Source organism: Doryrhamphus excisus, chromosome 13, assembly GCF_030265055.1.
Source record: "Doryrhamphus excisus isolate RoL2022-K1 chromosome 13, RoL_Dexc_1.0, whole genome shotgun sequence".
NCBI lineage: Eukaryota > Metazoa > Chordata > Actinopteri > Syngnathiformes > Syngnathidae > Doryrhamphus > Doryrhamphus excisus.
Window position 1 is genome coordinate 10,812,108 of NC_080478.1, and position 18,163 is coordinate 10,830,270.

Here is an 18,163-nt window from a genome sequence, read left to right on the forward strand (position 1 = left end):
GAGTGGTTCAAGGGTCAAGGGTTCAATTCAACCCTCGGCCATCTCTGTGTGGAGTTTGCATGTTCTCCCCGTGCATGCGTGGGTTTTCTCCGGGTACTCCGGTTTCCTCCCACATTCCAAAAACATGCTAGGTTAATTGGCGACTCCAAATTGTCCATAGGTATGAATGTGAGTGTGAATGGTTGTTTGTCTATATGTGCCCTGTGATTGGCTGGCCACCAGTCCAGGGTGTACCCCGCCTCTCACCCAAAGACAGCTGGGATAGGCTCCAGCACCCCTGTGACCCTCGTGAGGATAAGCGGTAGAAAATGAATGAATGAAATTTTTGATTTCCGAACTACCAAAGCTACAGTAACTACTGTTATTAATCATGCTGAGGGTTATTTGTAATATTTCTGTTGACTCCATCATTAGATTTAGCAGGTGTACCTAACATTGTGGCCAGTGAATGTACATAAGACAATAAGCTTGTGCTTTGATTATATTTCCTCACCTTGCAGGGGACTTGGACTGATTGGTTCTGGATCCAGCAGGTCCTTGACCCGACTTGCTGTGTAAGCCCATTCCGTCAACCTTCCCTGCAGGAGATGTTTGATGTTATATTTATTGGTAGAAGTCTGAAATGTTGCTAAATAAAGTGGAAATGGAGGATGTGTGTCACCTCCTGCAGAGGTGAGTCGGAAGGGAGGGGCAGGAGGGTGCATGTTGGGCGGGTCTGAAGACGATCTCTGACGTCCAACCAGGTCTAAAGAACCGGGTTTCCAGTTGTTGGAAGATGACGGTTGAGCCATCCCACCAAGGCCGGTTAGCTGGACTGTGAAGGAGGAAAAAAAAGAGAATAAAGCGACGGTCTGCTATGAATGCTGATTGTATGTCAGTGGAATGGAAAGGGAGAGCAATGATCTTTGGCGGCCCTCCAGATGACCACTAACGTTATTAAAGGGGGCCGACTATGGCGGTATCACGGTGCGGTCGTTCAGTGCAGCTATGAGCTCTTTAGCAGCACATACGCAATCACTCAACTTCCTCCTCGAATAAATTACACTAGCAAGTTGCAGACATGTCTTTTATTTTTAGCATCAAGCATTACCCAGGTTCCTCGGGGGCAGCGGTGGTGCAGAGGTGGTGGCAGGAAGACCGGACTGAGGCGGGTTGTTGTTGACGATGGTGCCGTAGGTCTCGTTGTTGACTAGATTTGGCAGGTAGGACCGCTGCTTGTCCTTGCCGAGGCCGGCATTGTCACGAGGCTGCGTGTGGGAGTTGGTGTTGGGCGTGTAACAGCTGACCGGACGCTCGTCTCGGCGGTGAGGACTGGGCTGGACACAAGAAGATGACAGTCAATCATTTAATGCTGCACAGGGGAACTTCAGAAGAACGGACCTACAGCCTATGGCCGCAAAGGAAACCATATACTTTTCAATAGATAAATTCCAGATTATACACCGCTACTTTTTCAACACGCTTTAAGCCCAAGGGATTAAATAGAACTATAATTCCCATGATGCTTAGAGTGCAGTCAAGAAGTAGTAAATTCCAGAAGTGGACGCTGACATCACATTTATAAGTCTTACACATATGTAGAGATTATGTTTTGATCGGACAAATCTTAAGTAAGTTTGATCGAGTGTAGAATTACTAAAGCTGCCTGGACCACGGCAGCGACAGCGTGTCATGTCACATCAATGGAGCTAATGGGTGACGCTCGGAACATCAAGTATAGGTAGGATTACAAGGTTTATAGCGTCTTTCTCTGTAAACCTGTGTTAATTGTAGCCTTTATATGTATTTTATTTTCACCTGAATTTTGGCTTATAGGTGCACTTAAGTGCAGAATTTGCAGTAATAAAATATTTCATATTCAGTTTGTCACCTTTTCTTCCAGATCCTCATCACTTTCATCCAAGTCTTCATGCTGCAGGCACCATTCATACTCCACGTGGACGTGCGCATTGAATTTCCCCGCCAGTGCCTGATTCAACTAAAACACACAAATGTAAATAAGCCTAAACACTTCCAGGGAAGTGAAAGTTTGTGTAAAGTTAATGCAGTGAGCTCACCAGCTCCTCACACTGAAGGTGTTTGAGTCTGCGTGCGATGTCCAGAGGTGTCTCCCCGGCCTCGTTAGCTGAAAGGGGAGACCACAGAAACACGTCGTCAATAATGGAGCAAACACTCGACCCACTTTCCTTCCTCCCTTTGACACAAGAGTCATGTAATAAGGTTGTTTCCCACACTGAGAGCCTTCCTGTCATCCACCTCTCTGTCGATATTATCTCTTTGTTTTATAGATGACAAGCCTAAGCAGAAAGATTAGTTGTGTGAGAAAGAGTCGCCATGGTGCCGAACTCTTGGGAAATAAGCATAACAGGTGTGTGTGTGTGTGTGTGAGAGAGAGAGAGAGAGAGATTGATTGTCGCCCAAGAGGGCATTTTATTATTATTATTATTTCTAATGCAACACATGTTGGTTGGCGAGTGTATTGAGTAAAGGCTGTTTTAATATACTATACAATGTATACATGGTGGAAATTTTAATGACCGATTCATGAAAATATGTACTATCATTAAACTTTACAAATAATTTTATAAATATAATGTTTAAAAATTCTACATCTTGCAATAAATTATTTTATAATTATTAATAAAAAAATAATAATAATTAAATTTAGTTCCAATTTGAAATTGGGTTTCTTCAAGAATAGTTCTTCAAAATCTTGTAATAAATTATATGAATTAATTAATTAATTAAAAGTACATTATTCATTATTTGTTACCTTTATTTTATTGCATTTTCTGGACTTAACATTTTGAATTAAATTTCAAATTCAATCAATTAAAAAATGCTAAGCAATTTTAATTTAATATTTAATTTTATGTATGACCTAAACAATTTTTTAAATGTATGTGAATTTGACGAATTTGCTGTTTGCTCCATAAAAATGTATTGTAAACGTCATTATTTAAATATTTTTGGGATGAACAGTTGATTGAAGTTAGGGGCATCAGCATATTGTGAAATGACCAAATACAATAGATGTGTCAAAAACTGCACGGCATCATACTGTGTGTTTTGACAGGGATACTACATTAGCAAAAAAATAAAATAAAATAAAGCCCCCATGATGATGTCATGCAGCTGCCACTGCAGCCACAATATCTGAAATGGGAGCATTATTATTACAGTGTATCGAATAAAATGCCTGTAAACCCATTAAAGAAGAAAGGTCATATCTAGACAATAAAAAGGGAACAAAAAAGTGAGGAGAGGAAACATCTGTGGTTTCTCACCAATGTCTATGGAGGCCTTCCCCCTCAGCAGCAGCTTCAGGCACTCACTGTTGTCGGTCAGACAGCAGTAGTGCAGCGCAGTGCTGCCCTTGGTCGTCTGCTTATCCAAATTTAAACTGCACACAGACACGGTAAGCATAACAATAAATGCTTTAATGGGTAAAAATACTACTCAGCTCATCTATAATCAATCTTTATAATGGGTGCTTTCTTAGCATAGCTGCACTCCAGCTAATGTAAACATTAGCTAGGCAGCGCCTTTTAAATGTCACATAGATTAATGACCATAACATATGCTATCCAAGTGAATAAAGTTTAAAGTGGTATTTTGGATGAGTGGTGTGTGTTCACCTGTTCTGAGTGAGGAAGTCAACAATGTGGAGAGACGTTCTGTCCACCAGCCTGACAGCTAGATGAAGGGCTGTCTCTCCTTGCTCCTGTGGGGGGAAAAAAATCAGCATAAAAACCAACAGACTATTCGGATAAATCAACAGTAGTACTTGATGGAAATGTCATAACTCTAGGCCACAACATTAGGTACAAAAGCTGTATTCTAAAAATATAATAAATGATGATTAACATATTAGTGTACATGAGGAGCAAAATATTGTGTAAAATTGTAGAATCCCCTTTATAATTAGGATTTGATTTATTAGTTCAATATTGTTGTAGTTTGTATGAGAAACAACTCTCAGTATGATGCAGTTAAACAGTAAATACAACAACTTAAATGGACAATCATATCATATCATAAATCTGCTCTTGTATTGGATCACATGGAGCAAGCAAGTGTACCTAATGTTGTGGCTGTAATTGCATTATATGTACTGACATGTCCATTGGCAAGCGGTATGGGTTCCATGAGGTCCACTCCCTCAGCATAGACCTGAATAAGGGAGACAATGTCCCGAGCCTTGACTGCTTCACAGAGCGTATGCAGCCGCGACGCAGAGTCGGGATATTTCTTCCTGGCGTAGCGCTTCTCTGTGTACTTAGCGACGATGAAGTCCTTCCTCGCCTGCCTGGTGGTAGGTGCAGTGCAGAGTGTCCGTTCATCAACTGTGTCATTCGCACGTAACGATGGCGGCAACGAGTGTGCTTACATGTCACTGGAGGGGTTGGGTTTCACCGTGTTTTCAGCACTTAAACCGGCCTCCATGATTTCATTGAAGCCGGCATTCCCCACATTCTTGGCCAGCTGTGGAGCATACAGCGGTTACAATCTAACACTCAAATTAGTAGACATCATAAACAATAGTTTTATAATGAAAAATAAAGAAAACGCAAGCGACTGAACCAATATAATGATGGCATCTCATCACCAAATTTATTAGTTATAATCCAAAAATGTGGCAATAACTCCACAGCTGCTACACCTCCCAATTTAAAATACATTGTTCTAAGCGAGACCAGGGTTCAATTCCACCCTCGGCCATCTCTGTGTGGAGTTTGCATGTTCTCTCCGTGCATGTGTGGGTTTTCTCCGGGTACTCCGGTTTCCTCCCACATTCCAAAAACATGCTAGGTTAATTGGCGACTCCAAATTGTCCATAGGTATGAATGTGAGTGTAAATGGTTGTTTGTCTATATGTGCCCTGTGATTGGCTGGCAACCAGTCCAGGGTGTACCCCGCCTCTCGCCCAAAGACAGCTGGGATAGGCTCCAGCACCCCCCGCGACCCTCGTGAGGAAAAGCGGTAGAAAATGAATGAATGAATGTTCTAAGCGATAGAGAGCAGCAGCAATTGGAATGACTGAATGGAGAAGCGTCCTACCAAGAGCTCTGAGGTGCTGAGCACATCCAGAGTGAGCGACTGGATCCTGGAGTAGTGAACTCCCAGCTCTCTGTGGATCCCTGAGCATTCGATACAAGTGAGGATGCCCAAGTTGGTGGACAACCATGTCGGATCTGGGTGGGAAAAATGGAAAAGAAAATTGCAAGTACTGCAAGTCCAAATCCAGCACACGCTTTCTGACATGTCCTTTGCGATAAGTTGCACCAACTGCGATGTGTCCTTGTGGAGGTTTTAACAGCTGCCTGAAGGCTTTTTTTACGCTCTCAAGGAGGAAAGTGACCGAGATGAACAGTGCCTGCTTGGAATATGCTCTTTCATATAATGGATTTACACCTCGGCTGAAGGACACGTGAGACTTCAAGGTAGTTAAACTCAACAGACGCTTTCAATAAAGCACAACCAATTTTTGGAAGAGTGGTTAACCCTGCTGTCACTTGGCAACTCTGATTTCCTCCATTTTTAGTCCAAAAACATGGATGTCGAGTGATTGGAGACTATGATCTGAAATACTTACTGGGCGCGCCGCAATCGCAGCACACATCGTTTCCCGTCATCCTCTTCACCTCAGCTAGGATGGCCTTGGTAAGCTCTTGCACGATGTTGTTCTCACCGACATGCTGGTCACCTTTGAAGGCCTGGTTCAGCGCCTCCTCTTTGCTGTTCTGGAGCACAGAGATCCAACTGCGGGGAGACGCAATAGGATGTGAGGATGAGGAGAAAGGAGGAGAGAATGAATAAAGGGAGAAGTAAAGTAGCGTCAAAAGTCTCGGCGGAATTACTGCATGCGCTTAAGTCCATTTATTTCCAAATATTATGACAAACATTACTTCAAGATATTATACAGTCAGGAAAAAATATGAAGAAGGAAAGGAAAAGCTCCCACTCAGGAGGGAACCTTGAAAAGAATCAGATTTTTGAAAAAGATGGAAAAGATGGAGCATCGTCTTACATTTGGCAGTCCTGGTCGTCCTCAGCCTGAAAATGATACGTTCTGTCATCTAAAATATTAGGAAGAAATACAACAGATAATTCTTCATTAGGTTACTGTGGCAATATGGGTACATATACAGAAATCACGATTGTAAATAGCAATATAATTCACTTAATGTTCAAAGGAAAAGGCACGGCAGCTGGAGAAAAATGCTAAATTCACAATGATAACTTCAGTTACGCCAAAGGCAAATTGAAATAATGTTTAGTTCCGACAGTGAGAGAGTAAACAACTCCATCCTGCTTCTATTTGCTTTGACTGGGGGGGTTGACAGTGAGGACTTACGGGATATGAGGTCAAAGCTCTTCTTCTCCTCAGGATTGTGCTTCACCTGACAGGTGAGCAGGTTGAGTTTGGCTGGAGGCCTGTTTGCCTGTAGGAAAGACGTAAAGGGAAAGGTTTGCTGTTAATATAATAAAATAAGTTGCTTTTGTAGGTCATTTGAATGACAATAAATGCATGATACAAGCATGTCACTTCGTAACAATTGTTGTTTAATTTGGTTGTGCCTACAGTGCCGTGCGGGATGGTGAGGTATCCATTCTTCGCCGTACACTTTCTCTTCTGCCACACTTTACGCAACCTGTGTGAATGATAATATTTTAAAGGCATATTTTTGACATGACTCTTATATCGGATCCCATTAGACATGAGTCAAACAATTAAAAAAGTTATTTATTTATGTTTTAATACCCACCCGTCACTTCTCTTGTAAAGGTAGCCACTGCGCTCTGTGCCGTGCTCTTTGTTGCCTTGTGGCTGATGGAGGCTGTAGGTGGTGCTCTGACGCACCTGGGAATCCTGGGAAAATATAGAGATGGAGAAAAAAAAAAGTATTAACGCTCAGGAGCCCACAACCAAACCACTAAGCCGCCATGCAGCCCATATATGACGTTTGTACTCCAAAAAAAAATGAAACCAACCAAAGCAGGCAAGATAAACTGATTATAAGGTGAAATATAAAAGGTAAATACACAAATACACTAAAGCATTAAAGAACTTGAGGGTCAGCATTAATGGCTGATTGAGTATGTTGAAATAAAGGCTTCAGTATAACAAGTGCATACACAGTAATGGCACAGACTACGGTCTTATTTCTTTCATTCTGAAGGCCAGTGAGGACACTACTTAAATGCTTTTATTGATATTCTGTCACCACCAACAGGCCAACATCTAAATGCACATAAAAAACTACAACAACAGCAAAACCAAAACTCTACAGTGGAACGCAAATCCTGGAATCACCAACATGCCAAGACTAAAATAAAAGCAAAATTAAAACAGAAAACTACTTAGGTGTTTTTTTTGTGGATTTACTTACTCTTCTGGACTTGTTTTACAAAATGTGGAGGCAGTAAGAGAGGAGAAAAACATCAGGTGAGATACATTTGTAATCTTAAGGGAACCAGGCAATAAAAATATATGACAATATATTGCAATCTACCCATTTAACTTCTACTATGTTACAACCTGCTGCACTCTGTGTGTATGCTACATCCACCGAGAAAAAGAGACTGACTGACTAACAAAAGCGCTTCACCCCCTTCATGCTGTTATTCCATGGATCAAACGTGCCAAGATAGTGAAATCAATCCACAGAGTGAACTCTCATCCTGCCAGCTTGGAGGCAAAAAATGAGGGAAGCAGTTGTCGTGACCACAATACTTTTTATCTGAATGAAATGATGAGAAATTATGCTAAAATTTGCCCCGGACTGTTTTTTTTTTTTTTTGTGAAATTGAGAGCTGCTTCGCTGACATTTTCGGATGACAAGAAGAGCTTTGCCGACATCAGTGAAAAAATATTATGTTATGCTCTAAAAAAGAGCAGATACAGGTCACATATGAGCAAAAAAAAAATCTAAATTGACTTGCCGTGTGAACATAGCCTTGGTTCCATTCATTTGTCATTATTTTGCATTGTTTAATTCTCTATAAAACTCATTCATTCATTCATTTTCTACCGCTTTTTCCTCACAAGGGTCGCGGGGGATGCTGGAGCCTATCCCAGCTGTCTATGGGCGAGAGGCGGGGTACACCCTGGACTGGTCGCCAGCCAATCACAGGGCACATATAGACAAACAACCATTCACATTCACATTCATACCTATGGACAATTTGGAGTCGCCAATTAACCTAGCATGTTTTTGGAATGTGGGAGGAAACTGGAGAACCCGGAGAAAACCCACGAATGTACGGGGAGAACATGCAAACTCCACACAGAGATGGCTGTGAGGTCTGCGCGCTAACCACTAGACCGCCGTGCCACCTCTCTATAAAACTATTTTTGTTAATATTTGTGGGTGTCTGGGAAGGATTAAGTGGATTTTGATGATTTAGAAAAATTTAATTTAATTTAATTAAAATTATATGAACCTTTTGGAACAAATTAATAAGGAAAACAGGACTTCTGTTTTCAGTATATAATGATGGATAAGCTCGCTAATATGTTTAATTACTAATCAGCATTTGTGCGACAAGATACAACTGATTGCGTAGAAACAGTTTTATCAGAACTGCACATTATTCTAGTCCTATTACCAGTGAAATACTAAATAAAAAAAACAGACAGAAAAATGACCACTTCTCCATCAAACCAATTATTTATCAAGTCAACTGACATTTCCGTGTGTGTTTGTTACCTCCTTCTGCTCCACTTGTAGAGCCGTCTTAAGAACATCTCGTAACTGCGTCAGCTGCTTCCGCTCCTCATCCTGTGCCTGCTTTATCTGCAGAGAGAGCGGGGGAAAAGGTTGAATGTAAAATGAATGCAGTGTCAGATAAAAGTCAATCATCCTCACTGTGTGTAGATCTGTGGCCAGTTTTTCGATGGAAGGCTTCAGATTGTCCACAGCTTTAAGACCATCCTGAAAGAAACTGAATTGTATTGATTACACAAAAATGCCTTACTGCTTGTATTACCATGACAAGGCTGAAATTAGAACGCAGTATGTCTTACTTGCACTGTGCGTGGAAGTACTTGATGAGGTTCTGCAGCAAGTCTACTCCCTTTTTGATTTTGATTTCGTTGACTTTGAGGAGATACTGCGAACATTGTCGAGATGGGAACCCGGTTAGACGCCGAGAGACAGGTTCAGTCAGAGGCAAAGGCGTGTTTTTCATCTAAAATATGTCTTAAACTCTTTCATCTTGTTCTCTTGAAAGTAAAAAATGTTGCCTTTCAAGATCAAGAGAGTCAAATCAAACATGCTTGGACCATACATCATATCTTAAAAAACTAGGTAGGTATTAGTCTGTATTCCAAAAACAGTTAGAAGCAGTGAATAGTAGAACTGTTTTGTTTCTAAAATGGTTTCAAAATTTAACTTAAGCTAAGTGAAGCAATTTCAGTACAAGTGCCAAATAAATTCACTCTTCATTTTCAATGGAAAGTCTCCAAAGAATAAATGAAATTACACTAAATGTGGGAAATATTGGAAAAAGAAGAAAACTGCTTCTCTGCAGTTTGATGGCAGTCATGCATGATGTTTTACAAGTTGTCAGCATATCAATCAAGACTATACGAGCCCTCGATTCACTGAACATTATAATCCAGATAAGGAATGAAATATGACAGTTGAAGTATGACAGTGTGTCACAATTGTTCAGCAATAAGAAATTAAAAAAATATAATCTGACAACCAATCCCGATCAAACCCACCTCACACATCTGCAGCTGAAAGAATCTCCTTTCCTTCTCCATCTCCTCGGCAATTTCCGCCCCGCTAATCTCCGTCCTGATCATCCCGTGCTGTCTGGCGTGCTCCTTCTTTTCCTTCTCTATTTTGGTACTGGTGTAAAAAAAAAAAAAAAACACTTAGCTGGTGAACACATCTTAACCATAAACAATAGTCAGGTGTAAAATCATCCTTGATTTATGTTTTGGAGCCAGATTTCCTAAAAGATAGTTCCCCACTATGTTATTAGAACACAAATACATTTGGTTCTAAAGCAGAAAAGTAAACAAACTTGAGAGTGCAAATATTTCGGTGATTTTACACAAAGACAACAGTGGTATGATGCACATCCCTGCAGGCAATGGAATAAATATACTAGCTAGGAAAGGGCATTTGATTCAGTTTACTTGATCAGGAAATTGTTTGTTCGACATTTTAAAAAAGGATGCTTTGATCGATTGGGCACCAGTCAATATCAGCCGATTTCCTGGAAAAAAAATGAATTCCATATGCCAATAAATGTCTTTCAATGCCGATCACAAAAGCCGATCGTATTATTGCAGCCTGCAGCTCCCACCACATGCAGCGTAGTGTTGTCCTTCATAGTGCGCAGGCGTGACAGCCCATGCCATGAAAACTACTTGCGGGGGTAGTAAATTAAAAAGCTTTCATTTAATACAATATTTGAAGTATGGTGAGTTTTTGAGGCTCACAATCTAATAATAATTCCAAATTACAGTACTGTAATTCACATAAGAAGAAGTAATTCTTATGCCCATTCCTAGACTACAGCACATAATGGAGGGGAGGCACCATTTCATGCAACATGTGGTGATATTTTTGTAGTACTGACAAAATGTAGTAAAAATCTCAGAAATATGGCAACAATGTGTCGATTCAGTGGATATTGCAACAGCAAGATGAACTTCGCTGACTCGTAGGTAGAAAGCAGGGGTCTCAAACACACAGCCCGCAGGCCAAATGTGGCCCGCAGGACACTAGTTTGAGGCCCCCGCCTGTCATGTCTACAGGGCTCTAATAATGCTTTGTTAATTATAATATGAAAAAAATAATTTGTCTACCCGCCAACTATATGTGGTTTCTTAAGTTTTTATTATTTGCCGTTTTATTATTATTATTATATTTATTTATTACTGATTGATTGATTTTCTTTATTGTTTTTGTTTATTTATTTTTCATCTTATTTTGTGCAGAAAAATAAAAATTAAGATATTGGAATGTGGAATGTTTTATCAGAGCTTTTATTGTAGAAAATCGGAACCAAAGCACTGAAAAAGTTTGTATATTTTTCTGTTTTTAATAAATGTGTTTTTTTTTTTTTTTGGAAAACCTGATGCGGGCCAGCCTTGCCCAGACCCTAGCTCCAGTGGCCCCCAGGTAAATTGAGTTTGAGACCCCTGGTAGAAAGTAAGGACAATATTGCATGTAAATGCTTGTATGGGTTTAAACCCAAAGAAGAATTTTATATGATGATGCAGCAAAAAGGGTAAAGTGACTTTTTTATACACAGTCATTTTTATGCCTTGCAGTTTTATTGCTTGCAGTTTCCTGGGTGTGAACGTGTCAGAATGTGTCCTGACCTTTGTCAAGCACATGTTTCTTCAGCTGTGACCGTGTAATATCTTCATCATGGCGGCCACTTACAGAGAGAGACAGACACATGTTCGCCATACTGTTTCGCAAACAGTCAAGATGACGGTTATTGAACTGAAGTAGAACCTCTCACTTCTAGTGCCGTCAGTTCAGGAAGTGTTCCCACTACTAGCAATTATGTCAATAAAAATTACAAGTAGCGTATTTTTCTGCATACATTGTGTATTTTAATGTAGTGCAACACCAAATTCCTGAACAAACGGCATTCAAAGTGGGACAATAAGCCAGCTTGGCGCCAGTATGTGGATTGGCCCTTCAAGTAGAAAACTGGATCCAACTGATGGTGGACTGATGCCATGCAGGACTTGGCTGAAGGCTTAAGTCGACACCAAGACTGCGTTGTCTAATCAAAAGGGTCCGGAGAGAGGTTGTATTACCCTTTCAGTAAAGAATGTCCTTTGCAGCTTGTAAGATATATACACAAAAACCTATAAATATCAGGGTTTTTTTCATGCACAATCACAATGATGCAAGCTTCTCAGTGTGGAGCAGGTGACATGGTGGCAAGAGGTTATTTACATTATAGCGGAGTGTGAGGAAATCACAAGGGAAGAGTGGTTAGTCAAGACACTAACTACACATTTTTAAAGTGAACATTTTAAATTGGAGATCTTACACTTTTGTTTCGTAGTCCTTCCAGGCTTTGTCAAAAGGTTTTTTCAGATCCTGTGTTTAAAAAAAAAAAAGGAAAACATAGTTGTCGTGAACCACATAGACATTTATTATAATGTATATTTGCAAAAACACAGACTCCGGTTTCCTCCCACATTCCAAAAACATGCTAGGCTAATTGGTGACTTCAAATTGTCCATAGGTATGAATGTGAGTGTGAATGGTTGTTTGTCTATATGTGCCCTGTGATTGGCTGGCGACCAGTCCAGGGTGTCAAAAAATAATATCAGAGGTCATTAATTTTTTTCAAGGGAACCTATAATGCTTTTTCCACAGCTGCTACACCTCCCAATTTAAAATACATTGTTCAAAGCGAGACCAGGGTTCAATTCCACCCTCGGCCATCTCTGTGTGGAGTTTGCATGTTCTCCCCGTGCATGTGTGGGTTTTCTCCGGGTACTCCGGTTTCCTCCCACATTCCAAAAACATGCTAGGTTAATTGGCGACTCCAAATTGTCCATAGGTATGAATGTGAGTGTGAATGGTTGTTTGTCTATATGTGCCCTGTGATTGGCTGGCGACCAGTCCAGGGTGTACCCCGCCTCTCGCCCGAAGACAGCTGGGATAGGCTCCAGCACCCCCCGCAACCCTTGTGAGGAAAAAGCGGTAGAAAATGAATGAATGAATGAATGCACCACACAGCACACCCTTGATGAATGGATGGATGGATGGATGAATGGATGTTGAGGTATACAGAGCCTCTTCAAATGCAGATACTGCCAACTTTTTAAGTTCATAAAAAGTACACCAGCTGGTTGCCTACAGCCACGACTGGGAAATGTTTTCTAGACTCCAGCTATTATTTGCTTTTGTAGACCACGCACCCAGCTGTTGTAGGTCACTTGTTAAATGAATAGAAGTGTGAAATGGAGAAATGATTATGTTATTATGTATTAATTATTCTTTCGGAATGTTCTGAACTCCTATTGTCATGCTAGTGTTGTATTGAGCTGTGACACGGCGTGGATGGACCTCAACTGCCTCTGTTGTTCTTGTTAAGACAAAGTACTAGGTTGGTCATAATAATCAATACATCAATTAATTAATGTACTCACATTATTATGCCATATATTGTCATTATATTCATAAAAAACTATCTCGAAATAATGTTGACAATAATATTGATTATCGGAAATAATCTGAAGTACAATTATCATCCTGCAAACTGTGTTATCGTGACAGGCCTACAACAAACTAACTTAAAGTGATTAACAGTGATTAACTGCTGGTTGCAGCTAAGTCCACTCCATAGTTAGACAAAGATGAAGCAACCATGACTGCAAAACAAGACGAATACAAGAATGCAAGCATCCACTGAGCTGACTGCAACACGCTGAGAGCTTCCTTGGTAAATAATGAGCAAAATTTCTTCACTATGGGAATCAAAAGAATCAGCCTCCTCACAGATGCAGTCCATAGCTTCCCCAGCAGGGCAGCGGTATGCCAGGCGGCTCCATGTGATTGTTTTTGTGGATTTTTTTTTTTTTATCCCTTGGGTCACGCCTACGACAAGCAACACTGATTTCTCATTGTCAAGGGTGAACACTGCAAAAAAAAACTCTGGCAAAACACTCGAACAAAAGCATACCTTGCTGCTGTGGCGCTAATTAAAGATGGACGAGGACCAAAGGAGGTAAACAGTGAGTGTCTCACAGGAAACAGATGGCAGTACATATGACGTTTGTATTTCTAATTCAACAGCAAAGGTGTTGCAACATCATGATTCCAGAAGAAGCATTTTATCCATTGAAAACTGAATTTGAAAGAGTGAGACGGTAGTGCCATTGTTTGAGCTCTGCAGATCCCACTGTTGACTTCCGTTTAAGCTGCTGCTGAGTGACAAGCTCAACTTGTCAACCCCCCAGGATAGGATGGGGTCCACTGAACTGAGGCCAAGAGCACTCAGTCGCCCACCCCAACCTTTCAAGGGTTAAACCATCAGAGTCAAAAGAAGATGATCAAAAACGCAGAGAAACTGCCTGAAAAGCAAAAACCATACACAGGAAGACGCTAACACAAACTGTTGCTGCGGTTCAAAGACTAAAAGATGGTAGATGGAAGGAAAGAGCCAGAGAGACCAGGACAAATCATAACAATAGCTAAAAATACCAGACAAGGGGGCATGGTCAGCCAGGCAGGGAAGGGCAGAGCAGAATAGGTCAACAACACAGCAGCAACTTTTAGCACCCTTGTTGACATTCTGGGTGAGAGTAAGGATAGAAGGTAAAACCTCATACCCTGCCCCTGATCAGGGGCCTCCATTCACAAACCTACCACCAACTCCTCTTGCACATTCTTGAGGCACTTTCCCACTTCCATGCTGAATGTGCAGCAAGGTCAGCAGTACTTAGGGACAGGTTGTTGTAGTAAGGTGAGAATGGGTCTGCATACAGGTCCCAAGGACTCAAAATAGAAGAAAATCCAATCGAGTGTATATCTCTACCAATGCCAACCACAGTACTGTATGTCAGCCTCTTCATCTGTTACAGTTTATAAGACTGATTAGCTGTTCCCAAAGCACAGTTTTTAACTGAAAACAGATATAAAAAGTGTTGTGTTGTTTAAGTCAATGGGGATTTGGAGCCTGAAAATGGGTTTCATAGTTCAGGTTTTTAAAATTGTACAATGAAAATTGAATGCCGTGTGATTGGCTGGCGACCAGGCGGGGGTGTTTTACCCGCCTCTCGCCCGAAGACAGCTGGGATGGGCTCCAGCACCCCCCCGCGACCCTCGTGAGAATAAGCAGTAGAAAATGAATGAATGAAATGAAAATGGAAGTGAGTCACTTTTGGAATGGAATGGCCTTCATTGTCATTATACAAGATGTACAATGAGATTGGATAGCTTCTCCTTTCAGTGCAGTAGTCAAGTTAAAAAAGTATACAAAAAGTAGAGTAAATAAGACAGTTTAACAATATATATACAAGAATGTACAAAAAAAAATGTACACACAATATTGCACAGGAGCATATGCAGGAGCAGACATATTGCAGATATATTAATTTTAGTGCAATGATAAATGGGTCTTAGTGCAAATAATGACTGGTGTATACAGATGAGTAAAGATCACATATGAGTGTATTGTATTGGGTTGTTAAATAAATAAATATGTTTGCGGTAGTAACAGAGGCAGTGATGGAAATATTGCACATTTGCATTACGCTAATGACCGGGCACGTTGTATGTCTGAGTTCAGGGTGGTGATGATAGAGGTAGGCCAAAACATAGCTATTTGTAGAGGTAATTATATTTTTCTTCAGTGTTTCTTGGTTCTAATGGACCTTAGATTGTTGTGCTAACTCCAGTTGCCATCTGGCTCGTGATTATATTCCAAAACTTCTGTGTGTCCCAGTTTCCCATGCTGTATTTCATAACACTGTAGTACATGTTGGAATATTCTCTTAATGAACCAAGGCTTCCCAGTGACCACAGAATGTTCTCGGTACTTTCTTGTGTTGACAGCTGTTGAGTCATTTTCAGTGGATAGTAAATACAGTATATACTGCTATACAAGCTGTACATGGACTACTTTATATCCAAGTTTCTATAGTTTCTATAGTGCTGTAATACTGTCAGTATTGCTGAAATGTGAGATTTTAAGAGATACAATATACTGTATGCAGATTGTGTAAAGGGGGATCTGCTCCTATCTAAAATCTAAAACAGTAAGCAGGAGTGGGTGGTTTGGGTGTTCACGAGCCACTGAACCACAATGGGGTGAGGCTCAGCATGGACTCCTGTGGCTCCATCCAAAAGCTTTAACGCCTAGAGAGCCCCTCTCATCCCTTACTTGTGCAAACACAGTGGATTCTACAGCAACCATCCAACCGCCAGCTGGCTGTTGGGAACTGAGAGGGTCGCAGCAGGCATGACATCATGCTGGGGTCCACTTGAAAAAAAAAATCCACCAAAAAGAACTTTTAGACTCAGCACTTTCTATTTTCCGTTTGACTAGGAGTGCATTATGTCTGTTTTAGGAGGGACACCACAAGCTCTTCTAGGAGCCCACCAAGGTCATGTTGGTGGAGCTGAAATAAGAGAAACCCAAACAAAGTCTAGATGGTTGCAGGTGTAAAAAAAAAAGACAGTGGATGAAGTGGAGTAACAGGATGAAAGGGTGCTAAGATAGCCACTAACTATAGTTGTGAACGAGGTGTGCATCAGAAGCAGCCTCCTTTCATGATGAGAATCAGCCATAAATTATCAGATTAATCAATTGTGCAGACACGCACCGGGTATCACATGAAAAGCAATCGGTCAAAAGGATTTTTGCGTAGCTTGCCATAAAAGAAGACAAGAATTGATGTAAATAGTAGCAAGCGTGCTAGCACTATAGCTACTGATGATTATTATTATTATGGAAATGATTATTTCCAACATCCTAGTGTCTAGCAGAATTGAGTTTTACAGCACTTCCTCGCACAAGACTGTGCTACCTTGAATAGAACGGTGAATGACATTTATTGCACCCAAGTGCTTGACTATTCTTCTGTTTCAAAGATATCTCTCCAGTTCACCCCTGACATTCATGTTGAGTCGTTACTTCAATGTTTTTTTCTCCCCGAAGCCTCAAGGGCTTGTCAAGCACGCCTGGACAGGATCGTGCTTCCCCATCTGCTGACAGGTCAGTCCCATGGGAAAGAAGGAAAAAGCAAAGCGGTGCAAAAAAAGGAGAAAATGGAGGTGAGAAGAGGGAGGAGACTGCTGTATAGAACAGGTCTTGCAACATGACGGGGAGGACAATGATGTAGCTTAAGAGCGCTCTGTGGGGTTTGCTTGCATTAGAACACTGGTGATATTTCTATGTGTTGTGAGGTATAAAAAGTTCACCAGCTCATTAGCCTCATGGTGTCGATATAATGTCAACCATCCCGGGGGCTAATGTGCTGCAAGTGGCCAGGGTGAACAAAAGGGGACGGCAGGAGTGGAGATTCAAGAAAACAAGGACAGGAAGCAGACGCTTGGAGAAAACACTCAAGTTGTGACACAAAAGAAGAAGAGACCAGACAAACAGTTCTCGACAAACCTTGTGGCTGAGGGTCATAAGGACATATCCATAGCAACCAGCCTCATTAGAGCTGGCCTAATCTCATCATTCCTCAATTGCGTCTGCAGCCAATCACATGTCTCGAGAGTAAAAGGTCAGTGGGCCATGGAGAAAGTAACAAGTGTTTGTCTGGTCGAGGGTATGTTTACATGATTCAAGTCAAAAAACGGGACCAGTTTCACTTTGAAGGTTTCAGATACAGAATACAATGATCCCTTAAAACAAAAATAAAAATGCTGTAATATAAAGAACTGCTAGTCTCCTCCATGTCCTATCCAAAATGTTGTTTTATCTGTGTAGTGTAACATATGTTTTGCTTTTGGCTTTCATTTTTTTCATTGTGCAATTTCAAAACCCTGCATTGTGAGAACCAATTTTGGTCTCCAGGTCCCCATTAATGTAAAACAGAAGACGGTTTCTAGCTGTTTACAGTTAAAAACTCTGCTCTGGAAACATTTGTCTTGGTCAACTGTATGTAGAATGGTTGGCATACAACAATGGGGTCCTCCTGTGTTGCCACCTTCATTCATAGATAAAATGAAGAGCGCTCAAGTGCTCCCTAATGCAAGACAGTTTGACAGTCGCTAACCCGAACCCTAACCTTGTAGGGCAGTAGTCACGAAGCAGACTAGCATCTACCGACAAACCGTGTTTCCTGGGTCTCAAAGGCAAGGCCTTACAGACTTACGCTTTTGCTGACTTACCCCTTTGACTCCTTTCAGGTCTCCTTTCAGCAGGCTGTCCAATGGGAAGGTGATGATGTTGTTCATGTTTTGGAACTGGAAAACCAAGAGTCGGATTAAGAAAGTAGCGGATCTTCAATGCTCTTTTTTTGTTGTTTCGGTACATCACTGCAAATAATGAACATCAACACAATGTTGCGGCTTGGATCTCAGATTGTGTACTGTAGTAGTTAGAGTAGTAGAGTTAGCAAAATGAAGCTCATTTGATGCAGAGGCCAAATAACAATTATGCATGTTTAGGAAATAAGCTCTATTGCAATTTAGGGGGGTTGCATTCA

The 18,163-nt window shown here is 41.0% G+C and overlaps 1 protein-coding gene across 3 annotated transcripts in view; it reads right to left on the reverse strand.

Moving 5' to 3' along the window:
• The window catches only part of asap2a (ArfGAP with SH3 domain, ankyrin repeat and PH domain 2a), a 46,395-nt gene that overhangs the window by 4,806 nt on the left and 23,426 nt on the right, over positions 1-18,163 (reverse strand). For 2 of the 3 annotated variants that reach the window (XR_009132370.1, XM_058090397.1), the window contains exons 4-25: positions 17,847-17,921; positions 12,040-12,089; positions 11,801-11,827; positions 9,734-9,863; positions 9,032-9,117; positions 8,874-8,949; positions 8,715-8,801; positions 6,771-6,874; positions 6,587-6,656; positions 6,359-6,446; positions 6,032-6,080; positions 5,597-5,763; positions 5,062-5,195; positions 4,391-4,485; positions 4,120-4,309; positions 3,639-3,724; positions 3,288-3,403; positions 2,058-2,125; positions 1,871-1,978; positions 1,091-1,316; positions 662-814; positions 494-578 (exon numbers count right to left, since the gene is read on the reverse strand). Coding sequence is in view for 2 of the 3 variants with exons in the window: in XM_058090397.1 (XP_057946380.1) it covers positions 494-578; positions 662-814; positions 1,091-1,316; positions 1,871-1,978; positions 2,058-2,125; positions 3,288-3,403; positions 3,639-3,724; positions 4,120-4,309; positions 4,391-4,485; positions 5,062-5,195; positions 5,597-5,763; positions 6,032-6,080; positions 6,359-6,446; positions 6,587-6,656; positions 6,771-6,874; positions 8,715-8,801; positions 8,874-8,949; positions 9,032-9,117; positions 9,734-9,863; positions 11,801-11,827; positions 12,040-12,089; positions 17,847-17,921 (2,270 nt within the window). In the remaining variant the exon portion in view is untranslated. The remainder of the gene's footprint in view (positions 1-493; positions 579-661; positions 815-1,090; positions 1,317-1,870; positions 1,979-2,057; positions 2,126-3,287; positions 3,404-3,638; positions 3,725-4,119; positions 4,310-4,390; positions 4,486-5,061; positions 5,196-5,596; positions 5,764-6,031; positions 6,081-6,358; positions 6,447-6,586; positions 6,657-6,770; positions 6,875-8,714; positions 8,802-8,873; positions 8,950-9,031; positions 9,118-9,733; positions 9,864-11,800; positions 11,828-12,039; positions 12,090-17,846; positions 17,922-18,163) is intronic. The other variant, XM_058090398.1, reaches the window with a different exon arrangement.